The following is a 20,143-nucleotide window of genomic DNA, read 5'->3' on the forward strand; positions in this document are numbered from 1 at the left end:
CCATCTGCATACACTATCGTTTTATATGAGGCTGGCATACGAGTATATTGGGTTTATGGCATCGATGTCGCAATTAAGGTATTCCAAACTATCAAACTAAAATTAATATCCGATATTAGGAGTGGGTGGGGGCTGAGCATAATCGGGAAATAACAACAGTGCAGAAATGGCGAAATATTATTCGCCAAGGAGGGTATAAATGAATAGCAAATTATTCAGTAATAATGAACTGTGAATTGAGTTGAATTTGTTTCTTTAAAAAGAAAATACTGCCAATTACAGAATAAATTCTGGCTTGACGGGCTTGAGGGGCTGGAAAGATGGGTTTTTCCCCGATTCTGGACTTTTTTTGGAAGCCCAAAATAAGAATTTCAATGAAAAAAGGACAGTATTGAGCCCGGCATAATTTTTACCTGAGCCAGGATTTCATCTCTACGGCCTTGCATATGTTTATCTAAATCCTTTTATCATCAAACTGCCGAAGTACTAAATTAATTACCAGCTTTGCTGCTTCGATAATTAAAGAAAGGCAAAAAATAAGGAAAAAGGGAGGAAACTCTTCAGAGGCAGGCCTACCTTTTTCGTTGATGCGGCGTGATCGAAAGTAGTCCCTTATATATAGTATATTCACAAGGAATTATATCTGGGATGAATATTTAAACATGAATTTAGGATTGAGTGAATTCTGAGTACGCATTTACTTCTCCCCCTTGGACATCACCTTGTCGTAGTCGGGGAGTTTTGGTCGTTTACTACTACACTAAGGGTGTCCAAAAACACATGAACATGGGAACAAAGAATTGTAACTCTCCAAGTGATAAGAAATCACCGATTTCAAATCCACCCGCGACTTTAGGAAATCAGGTCGTGGCCGAAGCACGGATTTTCGAAGCCTCACCTAATTCATGTTCCCCCACGGAGAAATCTGTGGAAGACAGGCTCTCCATTTCAGTGGAAAACCTACACCCGGTGTCTACGGCGCGGTCAGCCAAAAAGGATAATACAACAACCTCCCCTAATGAGAGGAACTGAAAACCTGACTACCGCCGGGCTGTCACTGTTGCCTAACTCTTCTTAAATACAGGAAAGGAGAAGGGACTACAGGGTTGCCTGTCAAAATCTTATCCTCTGCCTGTACTCGGAAAAACGGAAGAAAGGGAAGCTGGTAATGTGGACGCAACTGGTGAAACTGTTAGGGCTCCTAGCTGACGATAACGGAAGGCACTGCGAAAGAAGGCGAGGTTTCTTGGGAATGAGGACATGGACGTTGCTACACCACCAAGTGTGGGAATATCCAGAGAAATCGGACACAAGAAAGCGGAACTTTCGGTGGAAGGTGAGGACAAGCTGATACTCGTAACTCCGGTGAGATCCACCCTGAACGCAGTAGACTTTTCAGTTGGCGGCGATTTTCAGATTAGACTGCACTTATGGCTACAAACATAAGAGTTAGTCAAATTAACCTGCAGCATGCTAAAGCTTCTTCCTATCTTCTGACGGGAATGCTGGCAAAGTTGCAGGACTGTTCTTATATATTTCTAGTACAAGAGTCATGGGTTCGTTTTAACAGAATCTGCGATATTGGATCAGTCAAGGGGACTATCATCTTCTTCGATGAAAGATCCTCGAGACCGAGAGCTGCGTTCTGATGTCAAAATTGTTAGAGGCGACCGTGCTGAGTCAATTCTGTTCCCAGGACATTGATGGTGTCAACTTACAATACCAGGTTAATGGTAAGAGGAGAAACGTCATAGTTGCCTCTGCCTACTTACCCTATGATTCTTTGTGTCCTCCACCGACATAAAAACTAGGGGATCTAGTAGTGTATGCAAAATCAAGTGACCTTGACCTTTTAATAGGTTGTGATGCGAACGCTCAGCACTTTCCTAGAGGAGAGAAGCTGTTTGATTTTATCACTTCAGTTCGTGGGGTCAAAAAGAAGTGAAGTAATTGACCTAACAATCTGTACTTCAAAGTTGTTGGAGTTGATTAAAAACAGGTGAGAACTAGATGAAGTCTCACTCTCAGATCACTTTACTTACAATTTAGTCTGACTATTGGAGGTAAAAAGCCTGTAATACAAAGACGGAATACTAGGAAAACAGATTGGACAAAGTTCAATTAACTTCATGGCGACAAAGTTGAGCTCCCTAGACGACTAAGCACTCGTTTGGCGATAGCAGATCAATTGAAAACTCTGAATCGTACACTTCTAGAGTGCTTTGAAGAGGCTTGTCCTACTTCCCGAAGCCAACGCGATAAAACGATTCTATGGTGGGACCGAGAACTGCAAAGACTCAGGAAATCGTGCTTGCAAAAGCAATAAAGAAAAGGACTGGTTAAACTTCTGGAACTCACAGCGTGAATATAAGAGGCTCGTAAAGCGTTTGAAACGAGACTCTTTTAGAGCATACTGTGAAAAACTGGAAGGTGAAAGGGAGACTTCCAAGCTGTACAGAGTCCTTAATAGGGATGAGTCGGCCAAGTTGGACTCTCTTAGAAAACCGGATGGTACTTTCACGAACTCTAGAGTCTATACAGACTCTCTTGGAAGTACACCACCTGGGAGAACAGGTCTCAAAAATGGGAAGAAGTGAATTGGTGCAAACCCTTCAACACGAAGGTGTTGCAAGAGGGAATTGGGACACTGCGAGAGCCGTTGGTTCAAATGAAAAGGCGGGAGCTGCTATACGATCATTTGAACACTTCAAAGCACCTGGAATGGATGGCATCTACCCAACGATGCTAAAAGAGGCTATAGAGCACTTAGAGCAACTTCTAAGAAATATTTTTCGAGGATGTCTTGCTTGAGATACGTGCCTTCATCTTGGCAGAAGGTGAAAGTAGTCTTTATACCAACACCTGGGAAAGATGACTATTCAAATCCAAAGAACTTCAAGCAAATCAGCTTAACATCATTTTCGCTGAAATGTCTGGAGAGACAAGTTTAGCGTCACATTCACGAGGTGGCGCTAAGGGCTCGATATGCTCGAAGAGTCGCGCCTTGTTGGTTATTCAGACGACGTTCCGGCACTTGTTGCCGGACGCATTGTTGAACAGGCGCAAAGCAGACTTGGCATATTGATGTGACGGGTAAATGGATGGATGACTGCTCACGGTTTCAGCCTTGCGCTGGAAAAACCCGAAGTAGTCATCTTGACCAAAAGGAGAATCCGGCCCTGCATCTCAAATCGATCGGCGAGTTGACTATATCAAAACCAGCGGTTAAATACCTTGGTTAAATGCTCGACTCGAAGATGAGCTTCTTCGAGCAAATCAAAGAAGCAGCGGACAGGGCTGCAGCTGGAGTGGCGGCCTTGAGTCGACTAATGGCGAATGTTCGGGGCCCTACTAGGAGACGTCTGCTTATGGGAGCAACGCGGTCAGTTTTGCTCTATGGTGCGAAGATTTGGGCTGATGCCCTTGATAAGGAAGCGCATGGTAAGCGCCTTGCTTAAGTGCAGAGACGGGGAGCTTTGCAAGTGGTGTCTGCTTATCGCACTGTCTCCGAACCGGCCGTGATGATGATCGCGGGAGTGATCCCCGTTGCCCTCCTTGCCCAGGAGCGCAAAGCTATCTACCGCCGTAAGGGCGAGAACTACAGAGTGGCAACTCTCATGGCAAAATGAGCCAAGGGGCAGATGGACTGCGCGGCTCATAGACAATTTAGACCCGTGGCTGAACCGAAGGCACAGTGAGATTGATTACTTCCTTACCCAACTTCTAAGCGGGCATGGAGGTTTTCAGTCTTACCTGCACAGGATTGGGAAGGCGTGATCTCCTGACTGTGTGTCCTGCAATGGAGTGGTGGACGACGCTGAACACACCTTTTTCTCTTGCGAGATGTGGGACGGGCTTCGCTAGCAGCTCTATGCAGACACAGGGGAGCTCTCTTCAGACAACATTGTCAAAGAGATGCTGAAGAGCGCTGGCAGCTGAAATTGTGTCGCCCATTATGTTCGGGTTTTGCTTGTTGCGAAGAACTCGACCGGCGGAGGGACCGGGCGGTAAGGGGTTCCTTGAACTAACAACTCCTTTCCTTCCCTCCCCTCCCGTTGGTGAAGGGGAAGCCGGGAGAGCGGGAGGGCTACCCCGAAGTAATGTGTCAAACGGTTCCAGGCTAGTTCTCTGATGACAGGGAGGTGTCTAGTTGGTAGTCCGACAGCGTATTGTTGCAGGAGTCCAACACTGTGCTCGCAAACGCATTCACCTTCCCTATTTCAAAAAAAAACTGATCCGTGCTAATGTTTCCTTCGGGCTGTCGTGCAAGCAGTGCGTTCAAAGTGATGGTTAGTGGAGAGCTTTAGTCTTCCATCAATATTTACTATGACGCACCGTTGGGTCCATCCAGTGTAGCGTCGCCACACAGGCTAGATACCTTTGGGCGCGGTGGATGAGAAAATAAAAGCATGGGTTATACATTAAGAACAAACCACATTTTTTTAGCTGGTTAGCTGCGATGGAATCCACTATGCGGTGGAATCCAATCTTTCTGATATTTCGATGGATGGGTAAGTTGCCCTGGGTAATATGGTTTAGACCAGTTGCGGTAGTTCTAGGCGAGCTGGCGCACATTAATGGGAATAGGCAACCCTTGGGGTATTGGATGAAACGATTGTAACGTTGTCATATAGACACCCTCGAATAAACTTTTAAGTGAATATAATTATAAACGAATATTTCGTAATATTTATTCCTTTATTTCTTCATCTATTCATTATCTAATATGCTATTTTAAGTATTTCTTATAAGGTTCTTTTGGTTTGTCAACATTTGAGTTTATTGTATTTACGTCTACAGTTTTGCAAATTGATGTATATGTTCAGTAAAGTAACAATTGACAAAGCTTTTGCTTTATGTGTTTTACAATTTAAATTCAAGTCAACTTCTTACGGATAGAGTTGTTCTACTTGTAGATTTTAAAATCACTTCAAAAATATCTTGTATTTCCTTTTCTGATGAGATGAATGTGATGATGATCATGCTAAATTGCAAAGTGATATTCATGAGAAATTCTTGTTTGTACAGTGAACATGTCAGAAGTAGTTTGTTACGTGTGTTGGAACTTGTGTTGCTGTTTTTCAACTATTGTAATGATATTGTAAGAAAACGATTTAGCTGGTCACTGTTTCGGGATTATGCTGTGAATGATGTATATTTTTTCCTCGTTTTTTAGTGCGTTATTATGGATGGAGATACAGAGTTTTGCTAATAAATTACGGAGTGTATGGAAATATTAGATTAACTGACGAAGTTTATCAGATAATCAAGTTAAGCTGTCGTTTTCTGATCAGCCCAGCCTTTTCACTGTAATGTGGAATCACTGAAAGTGTTGAAGATTACTCAGTTTAATTTGGAAGACAAAATTGGAACTGATTGAGCAGCAGTAGTCGAGAACTGTTCAACATAATTTTGTTTTTGGATGTTATAAGAATTTATCCTAGGTGGAAAAATCCGTTTAAATATTCATGTTATGTTATAAGAGTCCTTCATTGCATTTGAGATTTGTAACTGCTAAAAAATAAAATTGCAAAGTTGAAACTTTTTTAATTTAACATGCGCCTTTAGATATTTAAGCAATATTTAAACATCATTCTATATGATCACATTTATGAAACCGCTTCATCTTGAGCCTCGACGACTTTAAATTCTTCTCCTTTGTATAGTAGATAATTCAGGGAGTACTTTCCGCACAATGAAGCGTACAAATAAAATACAATTTAGGATACGCAGTATTTCCACGAATACAAAGTACGAGCCGACCACATTTATTATTTTGATAAGTATAATACTTTACATTTTACTTTCCAATATGCGTAAATGTGCGAGGAGTTGAAACCGAAAAAAAGAATCAAAAGAGAATCCAAATATATCTAATCAATGGAAGCTGGAGTTTACTTCAACAAAAAGTTCATATATTCCTACATAACTTCACTGAGCATCACACTTCGCTGCCTTTGAGAAAAAAAAACTCAATTTCGAACAGTCATCCTATCTGCCAAGTACTCAAAGCACGAGGAAGCAGGTTCACGAGGAATTAGAAGGAATTTCCAGAGCTTCTTATCAACGGCTTCCCAACTTTTCTCATTGGTATATGCGGGTAATCGTTCCCTTTTAATTGAAGATATTTATTTTGGAGAAATTACTTTCAAATTTTGGACATGATGAAGAGCAAATTTCACTCTTGTTTATGTCATGTTACGGCTCCTTACGGCTCGCAGTTTCCGATGACAAGTACTAGCACATAGGGTCTAAAAATTGGCAAGAACTTCACTGAAACAAAAGTTCTTCGAGTGATCCGTAAAAGGAAGATGCGGCAGAGAAGAGTAAACGGACAATAAACAAAATTGATGCCAGTGAATCACTCATATGAAAGCGAGTGTAAGTTTTTCCCACTGCACATGACCGGCAAGGAGAGAAATCAACCAAGGAAAATTCTAGGAGGCCCTGACAAACGGCTATAAACATTTTGCAAAACTTTCCTCTCACCACTCGTAAGCTGTTTGCCGGATTTGCCTGGATTTTTCCCGGACGTACAGACATCCATAATAACGACCTTTTTGAGTAAAACATTTCTGAGTACACGATGCATAATTGTAAAATATTGAAAGTAAGATACTCGTAATGTAGATAGTTTAAATCAGTCACTTTTAATTATACATAACAATATATTTATCGCTTGGCGTGTTTTCTTCATTAATTCTACGATATTGGTTACAAGTAAATAATTAACATCTAAAATATCAAAACAGAATTTTCGCTTACAATTCAAAAATTATGTTACACGAAAAGTATTACTCAAAATATCTGAGGATCTAAGTAGATTAGAATTGATATTTAAAAACGCACATCAAATCTAACTTTTTGCTTAATTTTTTTTTCATTTCATTTTAACTTATGACGATTATAAAGAAGTTATAAATATTTCTAAAATTTCGCAGGATCAAAACTTTATACATTGGCAGGCATTACCTGTAGCCTGTGTTACCTTAATGCAAATTCATTAACAAGTAAATCATTAAATGTACTTATCAAGCATTTGGGCTCATCATCTTGCGAATAATGGCAATGTTGGGTTCATTGGGGAGTCTAAAATGAAATAAGCAGGAAATGAGGCACCTGGTATGCACAAAGCTAGTGCACGTAATGTGAAAAGTATAAATCATAGTAGATATGTATGTAATGTAAGAGAAAATAACAGAAATTTCAAACATCAACCAATTGTGCAGATTTCAAAACAAAATGTTTCTGAAATTTGAGAGTAGTATTCCTAACAACTTACATTTAAAACAACTTGAAAAATATTTGCTTCAGTTTTGTGGACCGAATTTACTTGTTATTTTGTGTGACACATTTACAATTGCCATTTCATGTTTTGAATCCAGTTCACAATCGTAAAGACCACTTAAGGAATCTAAACTGAGAAGACGCGAACTGGCACGGCTTGATATTGATGTGTCGTCGACATCGGGCGCATTGTAGAGAGAATTTACATCTGAGAGAGCACCTTCGGCATCTGTTAAGCCAGCTTCATTTAATAGCGAAATATTTTCTAAACCAGGCTCGTCTGTGATGTAGCCAGTCGATTCAGCACCACCTGAAAAAAAAACAAGCACAAAAAAGGTAAATGTTAAATACTGAGTTCTTTTTCTTTATATAAAATGAAATTGGGGGAGTCGGATTGCGCAGTACCGTGAACGGCGGAAAAGTATAGAACAATCATTCAGGAGTTTGGGAGACACATGTCGGAAAGACACGAGGGTTTTGATGACTTGTAGATCCATAGCAGGAAAAAATGGGTTTGCAGCCCGAAGATACTACTTTGGATATATACTGCAATAGTAAGGCCAATGATTACCTATGGAGCGGTAATCTGGGCAGAAAGAAAAGAACTCAGCACACAAGCCAGGAAATTATCATACATAAGCTCCAAAGACTGGCTTGCGTGTGTATCAGTGGGGCAATGAGGACATGCCCAACGGCATCCCTGGAGGTCCTTCTGGGATTAACCTCTTTCCATCTGCCCATACAAATACAAGCAAGGAGGGCAATAATCAGGATGGCCGGTAGTATCAGTGAGGCGGGGAGCTGCCTAAACTGAAGGAAGATTGATATTCTTTCTAGGCGGTATCCCGAAGTACTGATACCAAGGGACAACGAGGTTTCACTTCGATAAGAAGTTTGAAACACGTTGGAGTAACAAGGCAAACTCGGAGAGTGTGGCTGCGACATACAGCTTAAACCAGCAACTGATTACTTGGTCCACTGACAGCAGAGGGTGCCGGTGTCATTGGTCGAAGGAAAATGTACTTTGAGCCAATGGGCCGATGCACTAGCATATTTCAGGCGGAATAAACGCTATAAACAGATGTACCTCTTTTAAACTCCAAAGAAACTACAGGGGGCAGAACATTGCTATTCTCACCGATAGCCAAGCAGCGATCAAGGCACTTAGGTTCAACCAGGTGAACTCTAAACTGGCATGGGAATGCCTTGAGAGACTGAATACACTCGGCTTGACCAACAAGGTCTGGATACTCTGGGTTCCAGGCCATGTTGGTTTGGGAGGCAACGAGGCAGCGCACGAACTAGCCAAGAAGGGAGTGGGGGCGCCTTTACACGGGCCAAAACCCTTCTCTGAAATCGGAGATGGTTTCATGGCTATAACACTAAAAAATGAAGAGGAACGGTTGAGGGAACTATACTGGGTGAAGTAGTCCAGGGTGCTTATTGGGGGATACGAACCCAGCTGTCTTGAACCCATGCGGATAAAGGATTGCTTAAACCTCACCAAAAAGAACCTCCGAATCATAGTGGGAATTCTCACTGATCACTGTCGGCTAAACTATTACCTAGGGAAGCTGGGGATATCTACGGGCACTGCCTGCAGGTTTTATGCAGAGTATGGTCAAACCTCTATACACGTCCTGGGACAGTGTCCGGCACTTGTGCAAAGTAGATTGAGGCACCTGGGAGAACACTTAATACCAGATGCCAGGTTGCAAGATCTGAAAGTAGGGAACATACTAAAATGCCTGACGGTTATAGGCTTGCTTGAGATACTATGATTAATAGGTATACTATAACCAGTAAAAGGGGCACAATAGTTCTTTAAGGACGCGGTGTGACTTTCCCTTAACAGAATAATAATAATTTCAGCTAATTAACTATTTTTTCTTTTCTTTTTTCCTGTTATTGACAAGTAAGCGAGCTGCTCCGCCGTAGTGAATTATGCTGCGATTTTTTTGTGTGGAGCTCGACTGAATCTCCTCTAAGTCGCCCACACACTGCAGCGCCTCTACACTACCCCACCCCCAGCTGATACTGGGCTTCGGCGACTAAACCTGACTGTTGGCCCGCCAGCTCTAGGGACGCAGATCAAATCTCATGCGCCGTGCCCTTCTCTTCCCCGAACCTTACCCCCGGAGACAAAAGGCTTTAGCTTGGACACGGAGACGTTCTTGAGCCTGCCGTCGACGTCAAGCCTAAAGAAGTGCTCGCCTCTGTTTAAAACTTCATATGGACCCTCATATGGTGGTTGCAGGGACTTCCGGGAAGCATCCACGCGAACCAAAACATGTGTGCAGACACCCAGGTCCTTGGAGGCATTAGCCTTACTCGAAGAAAGACGGGATGGCGGTGGTGATTTTAATTTGGCCATGGTGTCTCTGAACAAGCGCAAAAGCCCAATGGTGGAAAGGGCTGAGGCCACCGCGTCAACCTGTCGATGCTTATAAGGCAATACTTGAAGTCATGCGAATCTCGGAAGCAGTCAATAATATCGATGTGGATCGTGTGAAAACGCTTGGTAGACCGAGGAAATAACCCTACTTTTTCCTGTGCTTGTTTGGTGACTTTACATTTCTGGCACGCAAAGCACTGTCTAGCCTAGGAATAAATTGCTTATTTATTGAGGGCCAGGAATATTTGCAAGTGACCAGTCGATTCGTTGTTCGGATGTCTGGGTGCGCTAGATCATGTACTGCGTGGAATACTTCCTTACGAAAAGTAGCCGGAATATATGGCCTAGATCCCTTTTCAGAGGTCTCGCAGAGTATTTCGGAGATTGGGGAAAAGGGAAAATGCCCCGAAATTTCTACTTGGAATTGTCCATGAGGCTCTGAAGCACTGTGTCATCCTTCTATGCTTCGGCGATTGAAGAAAAATCGACTGCGGCAGTGATTTCGATCTCTGAAATGCGTGACAAAGCGTCTGTAACTACATTGCATCCAGACACGTGTTGGATGTCTAAAGTAAACTAACTTATAAAGTTCAGGGGCCGAACCTGGCTAGGGGACGCTTTTTCGGGCTTCTACTTAAAAGCTTAGGTAAGAGGCTTGTTGTAAGTGAATACCGTGAATGGACTGCCTTCTAGGGAATATCGGAAGTATTTGATTGTCATTTACGTGGCTGTAGTTCCGTTGAGCTGTATTCAATTATTTGGAGAAGAAGAGTATTACTCTGCGAGGGGAGCAACTCAATTGCTGTTTCTTCTTTGATGTGCACTGTGGGCAGTAGTTATCCTGTACACCTGTGCAACACAATTTCTGAGATTGGGATCGAACTTTGGCCATCCACGAGTTTTGCCTAAATAGACAAGGAATTGAAAATTTAGGGACATCCTCCAAATTATGGCTTTAGGATGTCAAGGAAGGGAGGGAACCTCAGAGGCCACGCCTCATTGAATATCTGAGGCAGTGAAGACAATAATTGAGGTTGTGATCCGTTGTGGATCCCTCCCCCTCCATCGCGCCACTCGAGTCCGGAGATGGATCGCTCCATTCGCGCGGTTGAACCGTCTTTTTTTTTTCATTTTTCAGGTTTTAGCTCGCGTTTTGGTTTATCTCATAAGGCTTACGCGAATTTGAATATTTGCAGGAACCGGTGCGGACCGTCAGAGACTCACAATTCGGATCTTTACCTTCTGGCACCAGTCCACAAATAACTTTGGATAGATGATAAAAGCTTTCTAAAATTTTTGACCACTGTAGCAGGATTTGAATTGTTTGTAGAAATGCACAGTATTAATTCTCCATTTTAAGAAACAGGCTCGAAAGCATTTGAGAAACCTTCGATGTCCCAATTACCATCTAAATTTTTTTCATGCTGCGATATTTTAATTCATAACTCAATAAATGCGTTCTGATAGTATAACAGGATCTATCAAATCCGTTTGCACATCACATGCTCATTTTCCAAGTATGGTCTTTTTAATGAAGCTGGGGTTCAGCAGATTATCAACATTTAACTTTGGAACAGCTTTTTACCTACTGATAAATCACTTGGACTGCATGTATTAGCGGCTGCATGACTTCACAAGGTAATCCATATGCAGAAATTGTAACCAAATACACTCTTTTTTGATAAAGATCGAAGGACAACTAAGGCTCTCTTTATAAAATAGCTTGGGAAAAGGATTCTGCTACTTATCCCAATCAGCCCTAAAAATGGTTTTCAAGATAACGTTTCACCGTAAACCTCTTGTCACACAAATCGTACAAACGATGCTATGATTTTGGCCATTGTTGTAGATCCCTACATATAGATTTTTTGTTTGCTTTGTTTTCTTTACTCTATCAACTTAGACTATGCAGGTCCAGCAATGCTCCTAGTTGTATATTAATGAAAGATTTCACGTTCGGTTTTTAAACTAAGCTAACTAAGCAATATTATCTAAATAACATACCTGTTGCTTCTTCACGACAGTCTTCATCTGACCACTCCGATTGGCTTTCGACTGGATTCGAGTCGAGTGACTGATGATGGGCAGCACCAAACTTCAGTTCATCGTTTATCACATTTAACTCAGAGCCTTCATTTTGATCATCTCCATGCTCCATACTCCTTCCAGACGCCTCGAATCGATTATCATCCACATCTTCTTCAAATTCGTCATCGTCTAAATTATCCTCGGTGTCATCCCGTTCGCCATTCAATACATCTAAACTATCTCTACTATTTTCGCATTCACTTGACAAACAGCGTCTTAGCCGATGATTGTGATCTTTGGCGTAGTTACTCGATTTTGATTTTGTGTGGCTGTTTGTTGTTTGTGACTGTGGCTGATGTTGCTGTTGTTTTTGCGCATTATTTAAGTAATTGTTGCTACGATTCTCGTGAAGAATTTCACATGATTCCGTGTCAGACGTTTGCCTGGAATGTGGGAAAATATTTGTTAGCCTTGTTCAGAAAAAATTTAAATATGTTGTGAGGGCTCGTTAATTTCATTGGGATATTTAGACTGAAAATGTTCGAAATGCATTGCGAAACAGAGAACATCTAGAAATTGTAATTACAACACCAATTGCAAATTTGAATACATTTTAAAAGCCTTCACATACATAGTTGCATAAAGCGTAAAACAACTTACATTTGACTGGATTCCGAAGGATTCTTATTTCTTGTGATTTCCTTGATTGCCTCCAACCCAACCGGATGTTTCGTGATAAAACTCGTACTACCTCCAATCCGCGATAATCCGCCACCTTTGTCCACCGATTCCAGTTCATATTTGGTTTTATTATTATTTATGCCTATCTTATTGTTACCGCTAGCGTAGCCTAATTCTATATTATTACGACAATTATTTAGTACGTTTGCAGCATTAGCTGTTGAGGAGAAATGATTCAAACCATCCTTTGTACGTGCTGATTCATTCAGGATACGTTGAATTTCACGTTCAAAGGGAGACTTCGCTGCCGCCATAGCATCACTAACGCCGTTACCGCTCCCACTGTTACTTCCATTGCCACCGCTATTGCTTCCTAGTCGTTCATGATATTCAAAGCTGGTGCACGAGTCGCCTTTATTTTGAGTAGTTGTTTGTCCCTGACTCTCAGTTGTCGAGCTTATTTCGTAATCCTTTAAATTAGCAATATCGATCACGGGACTGAGTTTTGGAGATGTCGGATCAACTTGTATATCACAAGGGTACAGCCACTGGAGTGGATTAGCATTTTTCGTTAGGTGATTTGGTGGCCTTGGTGAATCCTCGTCACCTTCACCTTCGGTCGTTTTTGAGTAGCTTTCATCAGAGGAACTTACACTTGGCGAATGTGGGCGGGAACTGAGATCATCTGTTGACGACATTTCGCGCGTTTCTTCAATATCAGGCGGTAATTTTGGCAACGGCTTCATGTAGGTACGAAGTAGAGGAGTATTTGACCGTAGATTCGATGTGACGGTAGCTTTCGATAGGTTCGGTGCTTGTTGCATTGGAAGCGGAGTACTCACTGGTGAGGGGCAGGTGTATCGTGGTGGTTCGTATTTTGGTGGATTCTGTTGACGTGGCATTACCTGATTATTTATCAATTGAAAATGATATTTTGTTAACACAACAAACCACAAACAAATAACCAACATAAATGTTATTTACAAACATTGAGAAAGCATCACTGAACTAAAATTTACATCTGGAGGCTACATTTTAGTGGAAAGGTAGAACGAAGATAGAGAGGAAATTGAATTTTGATATGACACTAACAACATATGGAACATTCACTATATGAGTAAGGATAGTAATAATTCAAAGGAGAAAGAATCCAAAATAGAGATTTTACCTACATGAACATGTTAAGATTTTATCTTGACATTGTTTCATGTTTGATTCTCAAACGTGGGTCGCCATGACAAATACAAAAAATGCCTTCGCAAATTGGTAGAAAATTTTAGGGAATCTGATGAGAGATTTCTGAGGAACTGATGAATTTGAGGGTAAGTAAGGTAATCAAAAGTGGAAAAATCAAATTGTCGTTAATAATATTTCCAATAAATTTACCAGTTGGATTGAATACCGTTTATCCCAATATAAACAAGTCGGGGGAAGCTTGATGCTTCAGGTTTAAAAGGTTTTGTGTTTCCCTATGTGAGAAGCATAACGCAGTTCTCCATCGGTTGACAGCATTGACTCGAGATAATTAAATCGCTCAGTGTTGTCAGCTTCCGTAACCTGCCCAGAACTGAGCGAATTAAATATCTCGAGTCAATGCTATCGGCCAATGGAGAACTGCGTAACGAAATTGCTTCACGCATTAATGCGACCTGCATAAAGTGGCATTCCACAACTGGTGTTCTTTGTGATTGATGTATCAGCGATCATCTCAAATCTAAAATTTACCGCAATGTCGTCCGTTTGCCGCTCTCTATAGTTCCGAGTGTTGGCCGACTATAAAAGACAATGAACGGCGTCTTGCGGTAATGGAGACGAAGATGTTGCATTGAGCTGGTGGCGTGACACGTTTTGATCACATGGGAAATGAGGATATCCGCGACCGATATGAGGTTGCACCAATCGTAGAAAAACTGCGAGTCAGGCGTTTTCGATGGTGTGGTCCCGTAATTCGCGCTAACGAGAATTCACTTGTCAATATTGGTGTGAACATCGAAGTCAACGTTAAACTACCGCCTCGCGATAACATCCAGATGATCAGGCGTTTGATAAAATAAAATGGCGAAACCGATCACGACGAACCGACCCCGCTTTTGAACGGGACAAAGGCTGAAGAAAAAGAAGATGTGAGGAGTGACGAGTGTATGATAGCTCCGTGTCACATAGTTAAAAATTCGATTGCCCTCTATTTCTATGAAATATATCCGGCGAAAAAAATGTTTGAATACCCCCTTTGCATATATGGGGAGCCCCTTTTTAAACTCCACCTAAATTTATGCTACTCACTGTATGCGTGGGATTGCACTTTATAAAGATGAAGATGGTTTTGCTGCTGCAACAGGTGGGTTTTCTTATGAATCGACAAGGAGTTTCCGAGAACAGGATTGAAATGCAATAGCGTCTCCGTCGTTAGTAGTAGTTTTTATTTGGTAAATGTCAAATATTTTGCTGGCTGGTAGACATCCGCAACTTAAGAAGGGAACAAGGTATTCCCGAAATATCGGTATTTGCAAAATAGAAACTACTACTAGCGACGGAGACGGTGTTCCGTTTCAATCGTTGAATTTTTCCGCTAGAAACACCGTGAACACATATTGACACACATTGACTATAATTGAAATGAGCACCAAAGAGCGCGGGTTTGATTTCCACAGCAAATTTTACAATGATCCGATTATAAAACTATCATTGATAATGTCAAAGAATATGTTGAACTCAGAAGCGCGACAGCGACAGTATTATGACAAAAACTGTAATTGAACAAATAAGCTCTAATAACAGTCAGTGCAGTTATACTATTAATCGCTCTGCCATACTTGAGCATGGACACTCGATTGAAAGAAAACCTAACACGACACCAACCCCTAAGGGTTCCATCATTTAGGCATCGACAATTAAATTTTTCACATCAAAAGGAAAGTGAATACGCATTGCCAACAACGAGAAAATGTGCTTACCTACATTTATTTTTCGAACGTTTCATCGGAAAATAAAAATAATTTTTCTAGCAAATACCAGAGGAGGAGAACATTTTGAGCGACTGTAGTGAAATTATCATCTGCTCTACGCTTTGTTCAATTTATAAAGTAGTCATTTAAATTTCAGCAAAAACGGTAATCGCTCAAATTCATGACTTTCATTGGAACAAGGTGGAAAGGGGAAGCTCCAATCAATTCCCCCACCCTTTCAAAGTTTTATATAAGCGTCATAGGACGAAGGGAAATATTTCTACCTAGAAATTTGTCTAATAATAAAAGAAACCAAAACCTAAAGTCTGCATGGAAGTTTACGAGTTGTAAGGAGTTTGTGTAATTTTCTAACAGACTCAAGATGGCACGCTTTGCGACATTCTCACGGTCTTGTCTTTCATGGATAAGTGCTCTCCACCCGATTTTGACAAAGAGAGGGCAATATTCTATTTGTTCCTCTTCATCAATTATGGGAAGAGCAGAAACAATATTCCACTTATCCCCTCTGTTGTTGTTCATTCAACGAAATGAAATGAATGATTGAATACCGATTGGGGTCGTATTTATATTAACATTTTAACCATGTCAACAGAGTTGTTTGTATTGATTGATTACAAGATATAGATCATCTCTCATGGCGGCTTCATATTCTTCAAGCTAAATTGTTTTAATTTTGAGATATCACGTTTAACGAGATTTACCAGGGGCTCTGATGATTCTTACCTAAGCTGCCAACAAGCTTTATAGGAGGAAACTCTGGAATCTGGGAGAAATTTAGGCGCCTCAAACCTCCCTCCAATTTATAAATCACCGAAGGACGAATCAACCAACAACATCAAACCGCACTGGTCAAACACGAACAAGAATAAGGATAGGAGAATACAACTTTGAGACCGTTGACAATTTCTCCTATCTAGGGTCGAAAGTCACAACCGATAACAACTACGATGATGAAATCCGCGCACGGTTGTTGTCAGCCAACAGAGCCTATTTCAGCTTACAAAGACTGTTCCGCTCGAAACGTCTCACCATAGGGTCAAAGCTCTTACTGTACAAGACTATGATCTTGCCAGTCCTCATGTATTCCTCGGAAACTTGGGTTCTTAGCAAGAAAAATTGCGAACTCTTGGCCGCGTTCGAGAGAAGAATCCTCCGAAGAATTTTTGGCCCCCTACATGAGGATGGACGATTCAATTCAATGACGAAATCTATGAGCGATACCATGACCGTCCGGTTGTGGATAAAATCCGGCTCAATAGGTTACGGTGGGCGGGTCACTTAATCCGTATGGATTGATCCCACCCGGAAAGTCTATAAGGGCAATATCTATGGTAGGAAAAGAAGACGAGGCAGACCCTGTCTAAGATGGGGCGATGGCCTGGGCCAGGACGCCAGACAGCTTTTAGGGATATCGAATTGGTGGACCTCGGCGCAAAACCGGGATGTCTGGAGTTCCTTATTAAGGCAGGCCTAGACCGGATACCGGTTGTTGCGCCGTTGATGATGATGAAGGAGTGCTTGAAAGCCATTAGCGTTTAGCAAAACTTCCTTTGTTTGGGTCTAAGTTTCAAGTCAAGCTTCAACGTAGGCAGAGTTGACTTTCCGGTGGTTCGTATACACCCACACCTTACAAGCTGAGAGCAATTTTTAGTGATCCCGGAATGCAGTATACTACGATGACTGGCTGCTCTGCTAAAAACTATTTGCCGTTGTGTTATTCTGACGAAGAACTCTAGTGCGAAGATCAGCCTAGAAACAGTTGATCTTAACCAGATCGAGGAAATGTGAAAATGTTACTGAGGTTCAGTTCAGAACATACTTGACTGCCACGAGGGTGATCGGGCTGAGGCAAGCCTTGTTTGAGGCATTATTTTTTGAAATAACTTCTTAAAAGGACCTGCTGCTCTGTATTTCAGACTTCTTCTTTCAGTGAACGAAGGCCACCACACAAAGCAAACGAAGTCATTTCTCCAAGTACTTGTGTAATAGGTACGGAGAAAATACGGGATATGAAAATTATGAACCACACCGTGTAATAGAACAATCAATCTAATTTTGTTAGTCTTTCTATTCCGGCTCCCGAGAAAATTCCAGATTCAAGGGAATTACCCCCGTTCATCCCACCCCGAGTCTTTTGGATTTTTAGTTCTTTTTCAAGAAAATCAATTATTCTTCCTGAGAATGTAACTGAGCACCGATTTATGTTTTCTTAATCCAGGTGGTGAATAAGTGCAAAGAGGACGATTTTTTGTTTGATCGAAAGTGGAATAACTCTGAAAAATGAGGAAATAAATTATTTACTCCACGAGTTTGCAACTGCCTTCGATTTCGGAAACGGAAAAAATCCGCACTAAGTTTAGCCCTGCTCCTTGCGGCTAGGAGAAACAAAACATTGGATTTGAGATGCTGTAAGCGGATATACTTACTAAGCGTTCGCCAAGACCAAAGCTCATGTTTTACTGAAAAGGTAGCTATATGAAAGCGAAGAGGGCAAGCAGCTTGTTCAATTAGAGCGAGATTGTTAAGATTTAAATTCACCCGCTTTGTACTTGCACTGCTTTAAGCGACCGGGATTCAAATAGATTAAAGGTCATCTTTTCTTTCACCATTTCACTTTTACGGCTTACGTAAGCCGCAGAGGAATCCTTTATTTAAAAATTAATGATGAAATTGTCCTTGAGGAGCCGGAAATAATGGCGATTATAGTTGCAAGGAGGAAGCTGGAAGATTTCATATATCATCTTTGAAGAGTATAGCATATCCACACCGCGGTCTCCTTTGTTATTATGTATTTTTATTTTTTATTTTCTTCCTATTCGCTTGCTCGTGGGACGGTGCTTCATTTTCATTATTATCACACTTAATGCTGTGCAAATGATAAGCGGGATTTGAAATCGAGACTTAAATTTAATCAACTCGATCATCACAACCAATTCGACAATCTCATTGTGGTATATAATATTGGAAACCAGTGACTTGTACATCACCGTCAATGATTATGATAATTAACCGATGAGTCCATCTCATAGAGGTATATTCGTTACAACATCATGCATGCCGGCCAGTCCAATTTCTTAATTTTGTTCGTCCTAAACCAATCTGTGGTCACTTTGGAGGTCATTGGAGGACATTGTCTTTTTCAGAAATATACTGTTACTTTCGATGAAATTTAGTAATCTGGCAGCATGGCTTACAGATAAATACAATTTTTCTCTAATTTGCCTACAACTAAAGTTGTTTTCGATTATTTCGTGACCTATTTGTATTTTCTGACGCAGTGTTACCCCTAGTGGGAGCCTTAATACCATACTCATCGCCTTTCCGTATATAATTCCTTATGAGGCACTCACTTCGATTCATCCTCGCAGCGATTAGCGATCAGGGCCTTGAAGTGTGTTAGAGCACTTCATTCAAGACCGTAACGGTACACTGTAGGAGGCAATGTGGTCAACATTGCGCTCGCAGCGATTTGGCGATTAGAATAGCCCCCTTCTTTCAGAAAATCCACTTTAGCTGGCTCGTCATTGGATAATCGCTTTACCTTTGTCATTTTTAAAAAAATCCTATTATATAATTATTTTAATAGTAATAATTTCAAGGAATGAATACCAAGTGTTTTTACTTTTATTCAAATACGTAGAAACGAGCCTTTTTAAAAAAATCACTTAATTTCATTTTCACTGATAACATGTGCGTATACGAATGTCGCTAATATTTCTATGAAATGGATAGAAACAGTCGCCTAATTGCCTATTTCTGAAGAAAATCCACCATTACTTATAATCGAATTCACTTCATCCAGCGTAGAAGATCTCGAGGCGATCAGTTATATATAAAGTTCTTCACTTTTGATGATAACAAAAGAGTAAACCTCACATATTTGCGATAGGCAAAGTGCGCTTATATGAATGTCTATTACTATATGCCCTTGGGGTGGCCCAGCCGTCGGCCATCTTAGGATAGTGGATTCCACTGCATGGCGTAGCCTGTAATACAGTTTTTGCCCCTCCTTAATGTGTGAACAATCACCTGCCACACCCACCTTTGCGCTGACCAAGTTATTCGCTCGAAATATACATCAACGGCCTTCGTCGAAACGTCACCGACAAATGTTGACGAAGGCTTACCGCTTTTGAGAAACTGTGGTGGGTACTTTCCATGTGCAATAGCAACACAGTTTTAATTTAATCTTGGTGTTGAAACTGAGAACCTGGGAACCATTTTGTGCCATCATAAAACTAACGGATACCGGTGCCAGCAGCAAAAAGAGCAAATGCCATTAGATGGAGGAAGAGTATTAAGATGTTACGAATATCATCCAAACAAATAAGTCGATGCTAATAGATGCTTATAGCAAGTGAATGTAATCCCTCAGCGCACCAGGTAATAACTACGGCTTCTAAGGCAACGGCTAAAGTCGAAATATGAATCAAGAGCTAATTCTGATGTCAAGTAGGAAACAGAGCTGGTGATCAAAAACTGGGGAAGTACTGCAGAGTAATATGTAGGGTATCCACAGTTCCACCACCTAACCCTACTCACAATTCCTTGTGGTGATCGCTGGAGGCAGTTAGTCTGCTGCAGATCAGGAAGCGGCGAAAAACGCGTCGGAGTCGTTCTCAAGGTTGCAGGTTGGACGAAAAGCTACCACTTCATTCCCAGAAGAAACCATTGTTACGAAACCAAATAATTAGCCTTGACTCGGAGGAAATTCGATGGCAGAGGCTTTTGCAAATGACCTCGGATTATTCCATTAGAGCTTGAAACGTTAGAAACCTTAAAAAAA

The 20,143-nt window shown here is 41.3% G+C and overlaps 1 protein-coding gene across 2 annotated transcripts in view; it reads right to left on the minus strand.

Annotated features, from left to right (window-relative positions):
• Positions 1-4,679: 4,679 nt before the first annotated feature.
• Positions 4,680-20,143, minus strand: part of LOC119658368 (Ca(2+)/calmodulin-responsive adenylate cyclase) — a 64,279-nt gene continuing 48,815 nt past the window's right edge. For both annotated transcript variants that reach the window (XM_038065730.1, XM_038065729.1), the window contains exons 20-22: positions 12,371-13,296; positions 11,687-12,153; positions 4,680-7,597 (exon numbers count right to left, since the gene is read on the minus strand). In XM_038065730.1, coding sequence (XP_037921658.1) covers positions 7,311-7,597; positions 11,687-12,153; positions 12,371-13,296 — 1,680 coding nt within the window. In that variant the 3' untranslated portion in view covers positions 4,680-7,310. The remainder of the gene's footprint in view (positions 7,598-11,686; positions 12,154-12,370; positions 13,297-20,143) is intronic.

The sequence above is a fragment of the Hermetia illucens genome, chromosome 5 (assembly GCF_905115235.1).
Source record: "Hermetia illucens chromosome 5, iHerIll2.2.curated.20191125, whole genome shotgun sequence".
Taxonomy (NCBI): domain Eukaryota; kingdom Metazoa; phylum Arthropoda; class Insecta; order Diptera; family Stratiomyidae; genus Hermetia; species Hermetia illucens.